Source organism: Aspergillus ibericus, assembly GCF_003184845.1.
Source record: "Aspergillus ibericus CBS 121593 unplaced genomic scaffold BO80scaffold_1, whole genome shotgun sequence".
Classification (NCBI taxonomy): Eukaryota; Fungi; Ascomycota; class Eurotiomycetes; order Eurotiales; family Aspergillaceae; genus Aspergillus; species Aspergillus ibericus.
In genome coordinates this window covers 654951-668253 of record NW_020292099.1, presented here as the reverse complement: position 1 = coordinate 668253, position 13303 = coordinate 654951, and the positions used below count along the sequence as shown (strand labels likewise).

The 13303-nt window shown below is 51.3% G+C and overlaps 3 protein-coding genes across 3 annotated transcripts; 1 reads left to right on the top strand and 2 right to left on the bottom strand.

The window, feature by feature from the left end:
• Positions 1–2353: 2353 nt before the first annotated feature.
• BO80DRAFT_370835 (uncharacterized protein) lies at positions 2354–4476 on the top strand. The gene is made up of 2 exons (XM_025716468.1): positions 2354–3572; positions 3624–4476. Exons 1-2 carry the CDS (start codon positions 2707–2709, stop codon positions 4255–4257), a joined length of 1500 nt encoding a protein of 499 aa, XP_025580568.1. The 5' UTR covers positions 2354–2706; the 3' UTR covers positions 4258–4476.
• Positions 4477–8127: 3651 nt separating this feature from the next.
• BO80DRAFT_4509 (zf-DHHC-domain-containing protein) lies at positions 8128–10420 on the bottom strand. The gene is made up of 6 exons (XM_025721846.1): positions 10183–10420; positions 9761–10150; positions 9629–9701; positions 9295–9559; positions 9131–9243; positions 8128–9079 (listed from the first exon to the last, which is right to left on the bottom strand). Exons 1-6 carry the CDS (start codon positions 10204–10206, stop codon positions 8424–8426), a joined length of 1521 nt encoding a protein of 506 aa, XP_025580567.1. The 5' UTR covers positions 10207–10420; the 3' UTR covers positions 8128–8423.
• Positions 10421–11735: 1315 nt separating this feature from the next.
• BO80DRAFT_4489 (putative cyclin-dependent protein kinase complex component) lies at positions 11736–12846 on the bottom strand. Its single transcript, XM_025721707.1, has 2 exons — positions 12793–12846; positions 11736–12702 (listed from the first exon to the last, which is right to left on the bottom strand). Exon 2 carries the CDS (start codon positions 12646–12648, stop codon positions 11899–11901), a length of 750 nt encoding a protein of 249 aa, XP_025580566.1. The 5' UTR covers positions 12649–12702; positions 12793–12846; the 3' UTR covers positions 11736–11898.
• Between the last annotated feature and the right edge of the window lie 457 nt (positions 12847–13303).

Sequence of the window (13303 nt, the reverse complement as noted above, 5' to 3'; positions counted from 1 at the left end):
CTCAAGTAGGGGGGTGCATAGGCGGCGGGGTCTCGAGGAGGTAGTAAGTAAATGGTGAGGGGTCACTGCATCGGGGTGGAGTAAGAGACAAGATTGAGTGGGTAGGCGAATAGATCGACCGCGGAACATGGTTACGTATGGCCTAACCAGCAAGAAACGGGAAAAGAGACACACACGGGGTCAAAGTGGGTAGTACTAGATAGTAGCTGAGACAAGGCCCGGAAAACGAGCACGAAGGTTTGGGGCGGATCTTTGGTCTTTTGGTGAGAGTTGACCCACGCATCAGATCTTCTCCTCAATTGACGATGATTTCAAGTACTACTATGGAGGTGGGGAAGCGGTGGACATGGCCTTACACAGTACTCCGTACTGCCTCGCCCAACAATCCCTGTCCCACGCTCAAGTCCCAAAGGAGGGGTACTTTGCGGCGGGGTAACCAGGCCGCCCATTAAGAATGGCCTGATTGGTAATGTCAGGCTACGACAACTTTAGGTACCTAACAGCACGTGCTTGTGGACTTCAATGGATACCAATGCGCAAGTGCTGTTAGTCTGGTGGTGCCACTTTTTACTAGAATTGTGCTTGATGGTGCTAACCCTAAGGATCTCTCTCTCTCTCTCTCTTTCTCTAGGACGAGGTCTTATCCCACATGGAGTTCCCGCCATGTACGAGATACCAGCTAGATGTATCCTACTCTCTCCTGAGTCCAGCCTACATGTTTCCCTTTTCATTATAGAGACGGGAGGATCCATAAACTAAAGGTATGCTTGCACTTCGTTGGTGTGGGGGGCGATGGAGGGGCGGATTTTCCTGCGAACCATACGCGGTCCTAGGGAACACCGGTTCAGAAATCAAGGCAGGCGTAGACCGTCCGAAGTTGGAAGGCCATCGAATAGCACGAGCAGGATTAGCAATCCGTGCTACTTGGTAGGTCCAAGTAGCATCGCGAAAACCCAATCAGATCCAGGCTGGACCTGAGATTGACCACCGTCCGAGCGACTAGCAAGGATAGGCACCGCTGACCACTCCTGTATTGCCAATTACCCATTGTGACCTTTGGGATATCGACACGGGAGGCTCTCCAAGAGAAGGATCGCAGGCAATTGTCAGCGGACCTGGCTGCACCTGGTACGGGTTGCGATCTTGCATGCAGATGTGGGACAAGTAGATGTATGCGATAACTCCTGTCGAAGTCGGCTAGCCAGCAAAAATTAACCATGGATCGCCGACATGGAAGAGCAGCGGGAAATGTTTCCACTGCATGGAATAGTCCCTGGATGTTAACCTTGGGCCCCGCCGCCATCACAAGGTTTGCAGGGGCCGAGGATGGGCAGCTCGTGACCACTCAGAACTGGTGAGGAAGTGTGGTGTGAATGCCTGAGCAGCAGCATTACTTGTATGTAGATACGTATTGCTTGAGGCCAGGAAAAGCTTAATCGGTACCTGGGATGTAGCTCTGTACGCAACTGGCAAGTGGAGGTAAGAGGGAGGTACAACATGGTACTGTAAGTTGGGCGTCAATACCATACCGGTACCGGGAGGGGCGCGCTAGAGCCCTTCAGCCCAGTTAAATTTCCCGACATCGGGCAACTGCGGATCTAATCTAAGCGTCCATCATCCCACTTTCCAGGATAATTGCATTGTGCAGTGGAAAATACTGCGGGGCTGCTGGTCTGGTCGGCTCTCGGGGGTCGGAGACTTCACGTAAGTTCTCCGTAGTTAGGTAGGTGGCCTTGCTTGTCGTCTGTTGGCTTTGCTTGTCAGGTCTCGTTGGATCATTCGTTGGTAGGCTATCACGCATCGCCGAGCTATGTTCCGTGAGGGTGGTTGTGGCGTGATCCTCAGCATCCCAAGCTGGCACAGTTGGCTCGTCGGTATTGCTCCCTAGTCCCTACACCGTGGGTTTGATCAAGCATCTTATCTCCGAGGAAATCACCAGACCTGCCTGGGATTTTACCGCGGTCGTCCTATATCATATATGTATGAGACATCCCACATTTCAGTCCAAGGTCGACGCTCAGGGTGTATCAATCCCCTCCTTCAAAGCCACCGGCTGACACCGGCTTCAATGGTGTTGATGCTCTGCATCTCCGTTGCAATGATCGGTCCTCCGGCATTAATGTGAGACCAGACAGTACGTAAATAGGAGCAGCAACCACGTTTTACACGGACAGGTGGTGGAACCGAGGAGTGCCTATCAAGTACGCCCTTGCCGGCCCGCTGTCAGAAGAAACCACGGCCGGTTGCTTTGCTCGGGGGCCTGGCAAAAAAAAAACCGTCTCTAACGGGATCCGCTGCTTCAGGGAAAAAAAAGAGCAGGGGAAAAAAAAAAAAAGGGCATCAGCGCCGAGCCTTTTTTTTTTTTACCTTTTTTTCCCTTTTAGGATTTTATTTTCATTTATGACATTTTTATTTACTCGTTTGGAAATTCAATTATTTCGAATTTCTACACATTTGAGTGCAGAGTCTACTAAGTTCGAAGCTACTGCCCCCCATCAGATTATCCACCGGGGCATATAACTACGACCATCGCTCCCACCAACTTGCCGCGGTTCTCTCCCACCTTCGTTCAGAATCCCATCATTATTGCGTCTTCCGCCCCGTCTCCTCTGATCCCCCGACCTTTGGGCACGGAACTTCTATCTCTCCTTCTCATTCATATTCCCCTACTGCCTCTTCCCCCTATCCATCCGTTAGCTTACATCAATGGAACCTGTGGTACGGAAGCCCGAAGTCAGCTTCCACAGCCGTCGCAACATGCCCCTCAAGCAGCAGCGGGAGCCTTCGCGGCTAAAGTCTACTCCCAAGGATGAGCTGCACGATCTTCTCTGTGTGGGATTTGGACCGGCTTCTCTTGCTATTGCAATTGCGTTGCACGATGCTTTGGACCCCTGCTTGAACAAGTCGGCCCTTGGGTTTGGCTCGCAGCCCAAAGTCTGTTTCCTGGAACGCCAAAAGCAGTTCGCCTGGCATTCGGGCATGCTGGTGCCGGGCTCAAGGATGCAGATCTCGTTCATCAAGGATCTCGCGACCCTCCGCGATCCCCGCAGCAGCTTCACCTTCCTCAACTATCTGCACCAGAAGGATCGCCTGATCCATTTCACAAACTTGGGAACATTCCTCCCCGCCCGCCTGGAGTTTGAAGACTATATGCGCTGGTGTGCGCAACAGTTCTCCGATGTCGTGTCCTATGGGGAGGAGGTGGTCGATGTGATCCCTGGAAAGACCGATCCCACCAGCTCAGTGGTTGACTTCTTCACTGTTCGCTCCCGGAACGTTGAGACAGGAGAGATCTCCGCAAGAAGAGCGCGCAAGGTTGTGGTCGCGCTTGGAGGCACAGCTAAGATGCCCCCGGGTCTTCCCCAGGACGCCAGGATTATGCACTCGTCGAAGTACTGCACCAACCTGCCCAATCTGCTCAAAAACCCGAGCGACCCCTACAACATCGCCGTCCTTGGAAGTGGCCAGAGTGCGGCAGAGATCTTCCATGACCTGCAAAAGCGATACCCCAACTCGAAGACAACCCTGATTATGAGAGACACGGCCATGCGGCCTAGTGACGACTCGCCTTTGTAAGTACACTGTCTCCTGCGCCTTTTTTTCACATCTAATCAAAAGCATAGCGTCAACGAAGTCTTCAACCCCGAGCGCATCGATAAGTTTTACAACCTCTCCTCCGCCGAGCGCCAGCGTTCCCTCAAGGCCGACAAGGCCACTAATTACAGTGTGGTTCGGCTGGAGCTGATTGAGGAGATCTTCCATGATATGTACGTCCAGAGGGTTAAGAACCCCGACGAGCGGCAATGGCAACATCGGATCCTCCCCGGGCGCAAGATCACGCGAGTTGAACATCACGGACCCCAGAGTCGGATGCGGATCCACGTGAGGTCCGCCAAGGATGGGTCGGATAGCCTGGTGGGCGATGGCAAGGAGACATTGGAGGTGGATGCGCTCATGGTGGCGACGGGTTACTTCCGCAATGCACATGAGCAGCTCTTGAGCAACGTGCAGCACCTGCGACCGGCGGGCCAGGAGGAATGGACGCCGAGTCGGGATTACCGGGTCGAGATGGATGCCAGCAAAGTCAGTGCACATGCTGGAATCTGGCTCCAGGGCTGCAATGAGAAGACTCATGGTCTGAGTGACAGTCTTCTGTCGGTGCTGGCAGCTCGTGGTGGAGAGATGGTGGAGTCGATCTTTGGCGAGCAGCTCGCGGGTGCAACGGTGCCGGCCACGAAGTTGCGCGCTATGCTGTAAATGTTTTGCCGGATCGGAAACCCAGGGGTCCGCTTCCCAGGCGCGTGATGATTGGTGCTGGAGCGGACCTTTCTTTTTCTTTCTGAGAATAAGAATGGATGAGAAACGAGGATGTCCCCAAACAAAATGGTAGGGACACTGTTGGACCTTGGCGCGATGATCTACTTACTGTATCTGTGCTCATCTTTCTGTCTCATTACCTATTTTTTTTTTTTTTTTGCTATTACTACTACCCATCATCATATTTCCTTGTTACCCAAGCATTGAATCACATAGCCAGTTGGAATTGTACAACGAATAGAGATTGGAATACGGCAAGTGCCTGATGATCGGTTTTCACCGCTGATTGTGCTGGAAAGTCATGTCCATGGCGCAGTGTGCGACTGTTATGCTTGTTTATTCTCCTTAAACTTTATCCGCCCTCTGACATGCGCCAGTAGCCGACAGCAAGAGGACTGGGTGTGCCTGGGAGGGAAAACAAGTGGGCTGGGCGCACAAACGGCCTGGTCTAGCACAGACCCGCTGACGTCAAGCGAACAGGCTAATTGGCTCTGGTCGGATTAACCGCCGCCAGGAATACGCAATGAATGGACCTGGAGACTCTGCACCAGAGGGGGAAACAGGAGACAATCATCTCAGAGAAGGGATCCATGGCATCCAATTGTCACCAATTAACTCGGCACAGGACAGGACGCGGGTGGGCTTCAGTAGTTGAAGCTCAACCAAGGTTGAGGGTCGGGGAGGGATCCCAATAATCTAATCAGATAAAAATTTTCGCTCGTTATCTGATGGCGCCATCCCACAACCGCAACTGCGCCCATCGCCGAGCCAGGCGCGCTCTTTTTCCGTTGGGCGTCCCGTTCTCCACGCCCATTCGCTGCCAGGGACCCCCTGGGTGGAGGGGGGACCCACCCACTGATTGATTACGATGAAGCACCATGCAGGTTGATCTTTGGTCTCTCCCACACACGCTTGCTTCGGTAATGGGTATACGGGCTACTCACTTCGGTCTTTTTTTTTTTTTCTTAGCCCCTACTCCCCTACCTCGCCTGCCACCCGCCTCCCCTGTCTCGGTTCCCGAGGGATTTTTTCGGAGTTAACCCATACCTGCAGTACGAGAAATTGATTCTCCGAAACACATCCAACGAGAAGTCCCGGGCCATGATTAAGTAACAACCCGATCAGTGATTGATAATTCTGAGCGGCCCCGCTTCGTTTCTCCGTTCCCACAATACCAAGCCCCTAGGTGAGGGAAATACTAAGAAAGAGAAAAAAAAACCCTGCTACCGGCCCGGCTAGATAGGAAGCACTCCGTGGCAGCAGTGATCAGACAGACCATGGGGGAATTGCTGCCGTAATAATAATCTAACTAAAGTATCTGACCACCTTTCACCTTTCCCCCTGGGGGTTACTAGAGAAATCTTTAGATCGGTCAGGTAATTGACCTCGCCCTTGCTCTGGGGTTATCTTAGAACCCGACTGTAACACCATTCTCACATTACTAGTAAATCAAGGACGATCTGCTGAGAATCCTCGTATAGTCGATTCTTTTCTTCTGCCATATAAAAAACTAAGAAACCTAAACCTGCAGATTATCATCGCTCCGACTGGTGCTCTCGACCACCGCGATGTAACTAGTCCCTATGAAGTACGCGCGGATGTATGCGACCTGAGACGGAGACAGTCGACCGACCCCCTAGACTCGATTCCAAGCACTAACAGGCTAGGCTGGTTGCCCTCGCTGATCCCATTCAGGTCTGGGCCAGTGACATGTCCACCATCATTATTATTATCATGCAAATCCCACTCCCATCCAATGATAAAATACCGGCAGCTTTGGGCAGGCTCCCAATCGGCTGCAGAATGCTAGAATGGTGGCCTGTAGTAGGCAGAAGGCACTCGGCTAGCCTGCCTAACGGAATCATCGGTTCATTGGTCTCTTTGGGGGGTTCTCTCCGCTCCTGCAGACTTTCAATCTCTCCCCACGCATCTTGCAGGTTCAAGCACTAGCCGGCAGCGTACCAACCCACTCTCTGATGCAGATGTACAGATCAAGTTAGCATGCTGCGACTGAGCTTGTGGCAACCCCGGTCTACGGGTAACTACTCGTAGCTTGAGCCCGAGATTCTGATGCAGAGACGCTCACTTAGCAAAACTTACCCTACCTATGTCAGGTACTGATGTTCAGGGTCCTTATGTAGGCAACTACTCTCGAACGATCGATCTGCAACCAACGCAGTTGGGGGTTTTCGAACTCATCCGTGAAGTCACGAATCAGGTACCGCCAGAAATTCACCGATCAACTCATGTAAATATACTAACCAACAGACGTACTGTAGGTCTCCCTCCACAACCACCCTTTACAAAACCAAAATAATCCCACCCCCATTTGCATAAAAAGCACACTAGCACCCCTCGGACATGCCCTAATCAATCAGTAACCCCCCCCCTTCCCCCCAGTTCAACTCACGAACCCATCTATTATCAGATGAAAACCAACCCCAAATTAGCGAAGCGGTCAGTCCACATCCACGACGACCCATGAAATATAAATGAATAGAGCTCCATACGGCATACCAACCTCCGACTTCAGGAGCAAAAACAGAAGAAAGATGGATGCCACCACTCACCCACCCACCCATAACCCAACACCTATCCAATGAAACACCGGGAACCAAACCACCGGGGAAATACTGAGCCCCACCCACTGACCAGGCTTCGTGTTACGGGAAACTTAAATCATGCTGGATGGACTGGGCTGGCGGGTTTTGTCTTTCGGGATCTTCTGTTCTTGGTTATTGTGGTTACTACTCGAATATCGCATAGGACATAGAGGTATAGAGATATGTATTGTCATTGCGTTCGCAGATCTCTCGTCAGTCTATACTAAGACAAGTAGCGAAGCCTCGTATTCGCTCCACCAAAAGCAAGAAAGAAAAATAAAAAAAATTACAAAGCATGATGGAAGTGAAACGCATCACCCTCCCTCCATCCCTTCCTTCCTGCCGAGATAAGATCTTAGCGTGACATTTTGACTTTGGGTCTAAATCTAAGACCAGAACGAATTAAATAACGGGCTTGTGTCGCAGTGGTCTCCAACGGTCCAACCAACCACCCATTCACCCATTCTTCTTTCCCTCATGGCATTGTCATTTCAAAGCGGTTGACCGACCCATAAGAACCAAGCAGAAAAACACCTAAATGAGAGATAGTTAATATTCGAGGAATAAGTAAGTGATGACTCGTATGTGTTTGCGATATCGGCCTTGTTCAGCTTTGGAGAAAGCTTGGCTTGGTTGGGCTCCGTATGTGGTATTACAGGGTGTATGTATGGTATGTTTGTATGGACGATGTATATACGAGCCTGTGCGAACATTGAACCATGCATGCCATGCCATGCCATGCCCTCCACTTTGGGAGTAACTTCGCTTGCGCTTGCGCTTGCTCTTTTCTCCATTCATGGCTGTTTTGTCAAGGGTGGTGACTTCCTTATTTGTAATGCTGTGGTTGGGGATGAGTAGGAGGGGCTGGTTTAGGTATTGGTTTCTTCTTTTCATATCTCTTTTTCTGTTCTCTTGGGACATCCTTGTACCTCCTTCTACACCAGTAGCTAGAAAGGGTATATCCTTTTCGGTCTGCGTGGTAGTAACTTTGACAATTTGCATCCTTTTTGTTCTATTTTCTTCTCTATCTTTACCAATAATCTGGATCATACGGCCGCACTGATTTTGATTTCCGTCCATCATCTTGATTCCATGTGCCACTTCGCATCGCCCTGGATGACGAGTTCTTCCTAAACAACTGCTTTCAGCCACTGCTACTGGAGCAGAGTGGTGCTATCCTCCTCAATCATTTATCATCAACGTCACTCGACGGATCTGCCAAGCTAGAGGTCTGTAAGTCTTTCAGATTCGCTGGGCTAAAATAGCAATATCTACCAATATACTATGATCTTTATATGCAAAAGATAATACAGGAAGATAATGTAAGGGCATGAGGAAACGACACCATCTGGGACCATCTATTCCAGTCAAACATATCGTCACAGCAAAAGGTTCATCCGGCATTCATTAGATCGCATATCGAAGATCAAAACATCTTCACGGGCGAAATGGTCGTTCGGGTAACATGGCATAAGCCTTGCTAACCACTAGGGCGAGATATCTTTAAGCGTTCTGCTCCGGGTCATCGTCGGCAAGGCTTCGGTATCTTCCGCCACTGTGCATACGTGACGGCATCTCGTACATCTGATTATAGTTGACTACTTCACCACCGAGCATGCCAGATCCCGCCTCCCGTTGCCCAAAATACGGAGCTGGGTCGCACCAAAAGTCCCGGCAGTTGGTGACAACACCGCGCGAAAAAGGATTCTTCGCCCGAGTAGCACGTGGACCATCTCGCAGCCCGTCTCGTGCAGTAGCAAAGAACGTGTCAATGCCGAGAAGAGAAGTCCATTGTTGCAAACAGCCGCCCCTTCCGTGTCTGTGCGCAGCACCATGCGCAAGAGCTGGGTTCGGGCCCTGTCCAGCAGAGGATAGACCGGCACCCTCGAAGGAGGTTGTGCCAGCCGCCAAAGCCGAAGCAAAGGCACGAGAACTTGGGTAGCTCCGATCAATCGAATGCCCTCGCATGTTTTCATAGGTCGTCTGATTCCGCGAAATTTGAACAAGCTGAACAGCACAAAGCATAGTGACCCAGACCAGCTGAATGATAACCCACACATCGAGGACGAGGGTAAACGTATCGCGAAGCACATAATCACAGAGAGTCTCGTTAATAACATTACACGTCGGATTGACAGGTGCTGGCAAGATGGCGATGTCTGGGAAATTCATTAGTGTTTCCCCCGGGTGATAAGAGACCTGGTACTTACATGAGTATGTAAGCTGCACGAAAAGAATAATGCCCACTTCGAGGCAGGTGATGTACAATACAAAATGACGCAGGTTGTTGGATCCTACGCAATTATCGATCCACGGACAATGACTGTTTTGATGGTCAGCGGGCACTCTTGATCTTTGCCAGTCGAGGGCTTACTGGTCATGCTTTGCAACACAGCGTCCACAACGCTTGCAATGCTTGCTTCGCAAAGGCTTCCTGACCATGCAAGAAACGCAAAAGTTTTCTTCGTCGAACTTCCACTGCTCGAAGAGCTCTGCAATGACCGCTCGTTGCTGATTCCTGCTGCCAAGTTTCGGCACAAAGCCGGGGTCTTCAACCATCGCAGTGAAATAGAAGTAAGCTGTCAATGAGAAGAAGAGAGCGAAGCAAATATTCGAAATTGGAGACGAAGTATATGTCGCTAGGTGAAGGCTGTCAGTGCTGGTCCCGAGCGGCGGTCGACAATGTTCATTTATAAGGGATGCCTTACCTGGTAGGACGTAGAAAACATATCTCACACCGACCCAGAATAGAGACCCGGCAAAGACGCCTGACAGGTACGGCTAGATCGCGGATCAGTGATGAACAAAGAATGGGAATGCAAGGGGAATCGTTGACCTACCGTCTTCTGAAGTATTCTATACTCAGAGATACTTTGGCTGGCGACCTTCTGCGCCAGCCACTGCAGCCCGTAAGTCGTCGCAATCATGATCGGGACGGCAGCGAAAACAACCATGTGGCTGAGAATCCACAGTGCCATGAAGATCATCAAGAAGGGCCACAAGAAGAAGAACTTGGACATGGCAGTTTTGCTCCGCACCCAGGGCGTCAAACCCAAGGGAAGAACCTTTGTGTGCCCATCGAAGTCGTAGCCACATTCGTCCAGAGCCCGATACCACACGCGTGTCGTATTCATTTCGCCTGCAACGGTCGCTGGGGTTTTGCCGTCCCTGGTCTTTGCGAACCTATCGGCGCCATACTCTATGAGCTTCTGGACACAAGGCAATGACCCCTTGACCAAGGCCCAGTGCAGGGGGGTCAGACCGCTGTCATCAACAGCATTTGCATTAGCACCCCAGCGCAAAAACAGATCCACGCATGCGGGGAATCCCTTATATGCTGCCCACATCAAACCCGTATGGCCTTGTTGATCTGTGACGTCTACCGAAATCTCTTGATGCAGAAGGAGCACGAGCAGGAAGGCATTTCCATCGATGGTAGCCAGGTGTAGAATGTTGTAGCCTTGGACATCGGTAAGAAGAGGGTCGGCGCCGTGTTGAAGCAATAGGTGTACGATATAATAGTGGCAGCGCTGGGCTGCCCACATTGCGGGCGTAGCCACGGACTCTCCTCCTTTTGCATTGACATCAGCACCCGAGTCAAGCAGGAACTTGCACATCGCATATTGGTTGTTGATCGCAGCCCACTAGATGGAGGGAGTAACATTATCAGTGCATAGTCCGTGAAAGCGGCTTCAGGCCATGGTGCAAGACGAGATATCGTTGATACGCACATGTAACGGGGTAATCCCTTCTTCGTCCTTATGATTAGCGTGGAACTTCTTCTCATCAAACATTTTTTGCATGACCGCAATCTCTCCTATACGGGCAATTTGCATGATATCCTCCCCGATGGGAATTGAGCCCTTGACGCCACCACGTTCCGGTTTCATGTTCTTGAGTTCAACGGTAGCATCCTGCTGGGTCAATTTCGGTGGAGTGGTGGTGCCTTTGCCGCTGGGCACGGAGGGTGGAGTTGGTCCCAGGCCAGCAGAGCTGCTGCTGCTCTGCAGACTGGTTGAAGGAGTCGCAGAAGACATTTCAGTCTATGGTTTGCGCGCTTGTTCCTCAACCGACGGGAGAGAGAAGTCGTCGCGAAAAGTACGTGGTCGGAGCCTTCGTGGAGGGTTGACGAGTCAGCCAAGTATTCTTTCCGAGCCCGATCTAAAGGAGCATTGCGAAATGGGTAGGATATCTTGGAGCCCGGACGATCCTCTTCGAAAAGGCAGTGGGCTTCAAGGCTGTGCTAAAGAGAAAAAGACCGAATCAATTAAGATGGAGGCGGAAGGACAGCTGAGCGCCGTACTAGTAAGTAGTATGGCGCAGCGGACGACCAGCCCCGGGGGATGGGGCGCTAACGACATGGGACGGGGGATGAGCCTCGCGCCCTTCCCGAAAGCTGACGGATCATCCATCCATCCACTCCGACAATTGCGACGTGGATCCTTCACCACCGGTCGGCTCGACGGTTGCCTCTACATTTACAATCTGGATTTCTTCCCGGGACCGCAAATACGCTCTTGGAAACCCGATGTGCAAAATCGCCATGAGAATAGAAGGCCCATTCATTACGAGTGTGTGAACCACACCCTGACAGGGATTACTCAGCGAACCTGTCTAGCGAACCAACTGGGACAAACGTACTACCTTAAGTAGCTAACTAATGGGGCTGTTAGGCAGCCGCATTGTGATACGTGCACGCGAGTGCTCGCCAAACCCGGTGCGCGAAACGTTCCTGAGCCCGGTTTGCTTGTGACAAAATAGCAGTTGGGAGAAGGAGACGCCCCATGTTGAACGGCCTCGATCCAACCTTGTATCCCGCAATCTGCCCAATAGGCCCGACCACCTTGCAGAGTAGCTCTCCAACCTATTCAAGAACTACAAGGCCATCCCAAGACAAGCGTTGGACTCTCAAAACCAGCCGCCAAATGTGGAGTCGAATTGGCGACATCGTCTTGACATGACAATTCATGTCAAGGCTTCAACGAGGGGGGTTCTCACAAGGACCTATCCCTTGGAGTAGTCTTACTTGATCGGCTAACATCTTTGCATCGACTCGTAATTCGAAATCCGCCAGGAAACAAAAGCTGATCTCGAGTTTCGACAGTTCGTGCTCAGTCACACCGCCAACTTTGGCGACCCGGCTATGGGAATAGCTGAGATCCTCCAATGTTTTCATCGCCACCCGGAGCCCAGCAAGCACCAGGCGATGCATATTTCTTCGGCTAACCACTATCACCCGTTCGGCAGTCGCCATCCTCATAATGTAGATGCTTGCCGCAAGGTAGACCCCTGTGGACATGGGGCAGAACTGATGCACACGCAGCAGATAGTTTTCGAGCGTGATTGGAGGCACGCGTCTTGAAAGAAACCTCTTAGAGAGTACACTCTGTTGTTTCAGATGGCGGCCCACTTCATCATAGCTCGCCGATGAACATTGTAGTCCAGTGACCCTTATCGGTGTAGATTCCCCGCTGGATATACTGTCACCTTGGGTCCGGAGTTCGGGAACAGGAACGGTAGCTCCTTGACAATGGCTCGCCTCTTCTGCGGTCGACCTCACAAGCATTTCAATGCCTGCGCATAGTAGTTCCAGCGCAGCCGTTGGCGAAATCTGGAAGACATCAGTTGTGCAATTGGACATCAGGTCTGATTCGTCTTCTTTCGGTGAACGGCTTGTATTAGAGGCCTCCGCGAGGCTCGCAAATGTCGATGGGCTATGCCCATTCATCGCGATACCCTGCAGGTTGTCGGAAGCGCAAGGGTGAGAATGCGGAAGATAGCCCTAGACCTACAGGCAAATATTAACTTCCCAGATAGGTGTCGCATGGTCGGGACGGAGCCCAGCATGTAATAGATACTAATATGTCCGCACCAGATACAAGTCGAAGCAGATGCGTAGTCAGGCGCTGAGGGACTGAAAGGTAAAGGCCTGGCAGGCTAAACACGGCAATGCTTGATTTGGCCTGCTAGTTAGAAACCATCTGTGCGATCTATCAGTGGCTCACGTTACCTGTGGTGGAGATCGACTCACTGCACGGTCAGTAAGAACAGGGGATGACTTGGTCGAGCACCAAGAAAGACGAGGCCTCCAGATCACGGTCCATGAATGAGGTGGAAAGGAACCTGCAACAGACACATACATTGGCAAAAGAAGGTCAAGTAACTGGTAAGTGAGGGTGATAAATGGAGTTAGCCGGATATTAGTGCACCCGGTCACACCCAACCATACATGATACCTGATCTATTATTACCTCCCCAAAACAGACCATCATCCGCTGCACACGACCTCCCACTGGATGGAAGGCACGGATCACCTACTTCGTTCCGAACTATGAGCCTAGAATCATAAGGTGTGTGGGAAAAATGCTGGAGTTACACACATA

What these genes read in the sequence shown, in the direction of transcription:
- BO80DRAFT_4489 (XM_025721707.1), bottom strand. Translation starts at nt 12,648, where the DNA reads ATGAATGGGCATAGCCCATCGACATTTGCGAGCCTCGCGGAGGCCTCT.
- BO80DRAFT_4509 (XM_025721846.1), bottom strand. Translation starts at nt 10,206, where the DNA reads ATGCAAATGCTGTTGATGACAGCG. An exon ending in ATAGAATACTTCAGAAGACG is followed by an intron (nt 9,702 to 9,760) that starts GTAGGTCAACGA and finishes TCCGCGATCTAG; the next exon opens with CCGTACCTGTCAGGCGTCTT. An exon ending in TGTTTTCTACGTCCTACCAG is followed by an intron (nt 9,560 to 9,628) that starts GTAAGGCATCCC and finishes GCCTTCACCTAG; the next exon opens with CGACATATACTTCGTCTCCA.
- BO80DRAFT_370835 (XM_025716468.1), top strand. Translation starts at nt 2,707, where the DNA reads ATGGAACCTGTGGTACGGAAGCCCGAAGTCAGCTTCCACAGCCGTCGC. An exon ending in CCTAGTGACGACTCGCCTTT is followed by an intron (nt 3,573 to 3,623) that starts GTAAGTACACTG and finishes TCAAAAGCATAG; the next exon opens with CGTCAACGAAGTCTTCAACC.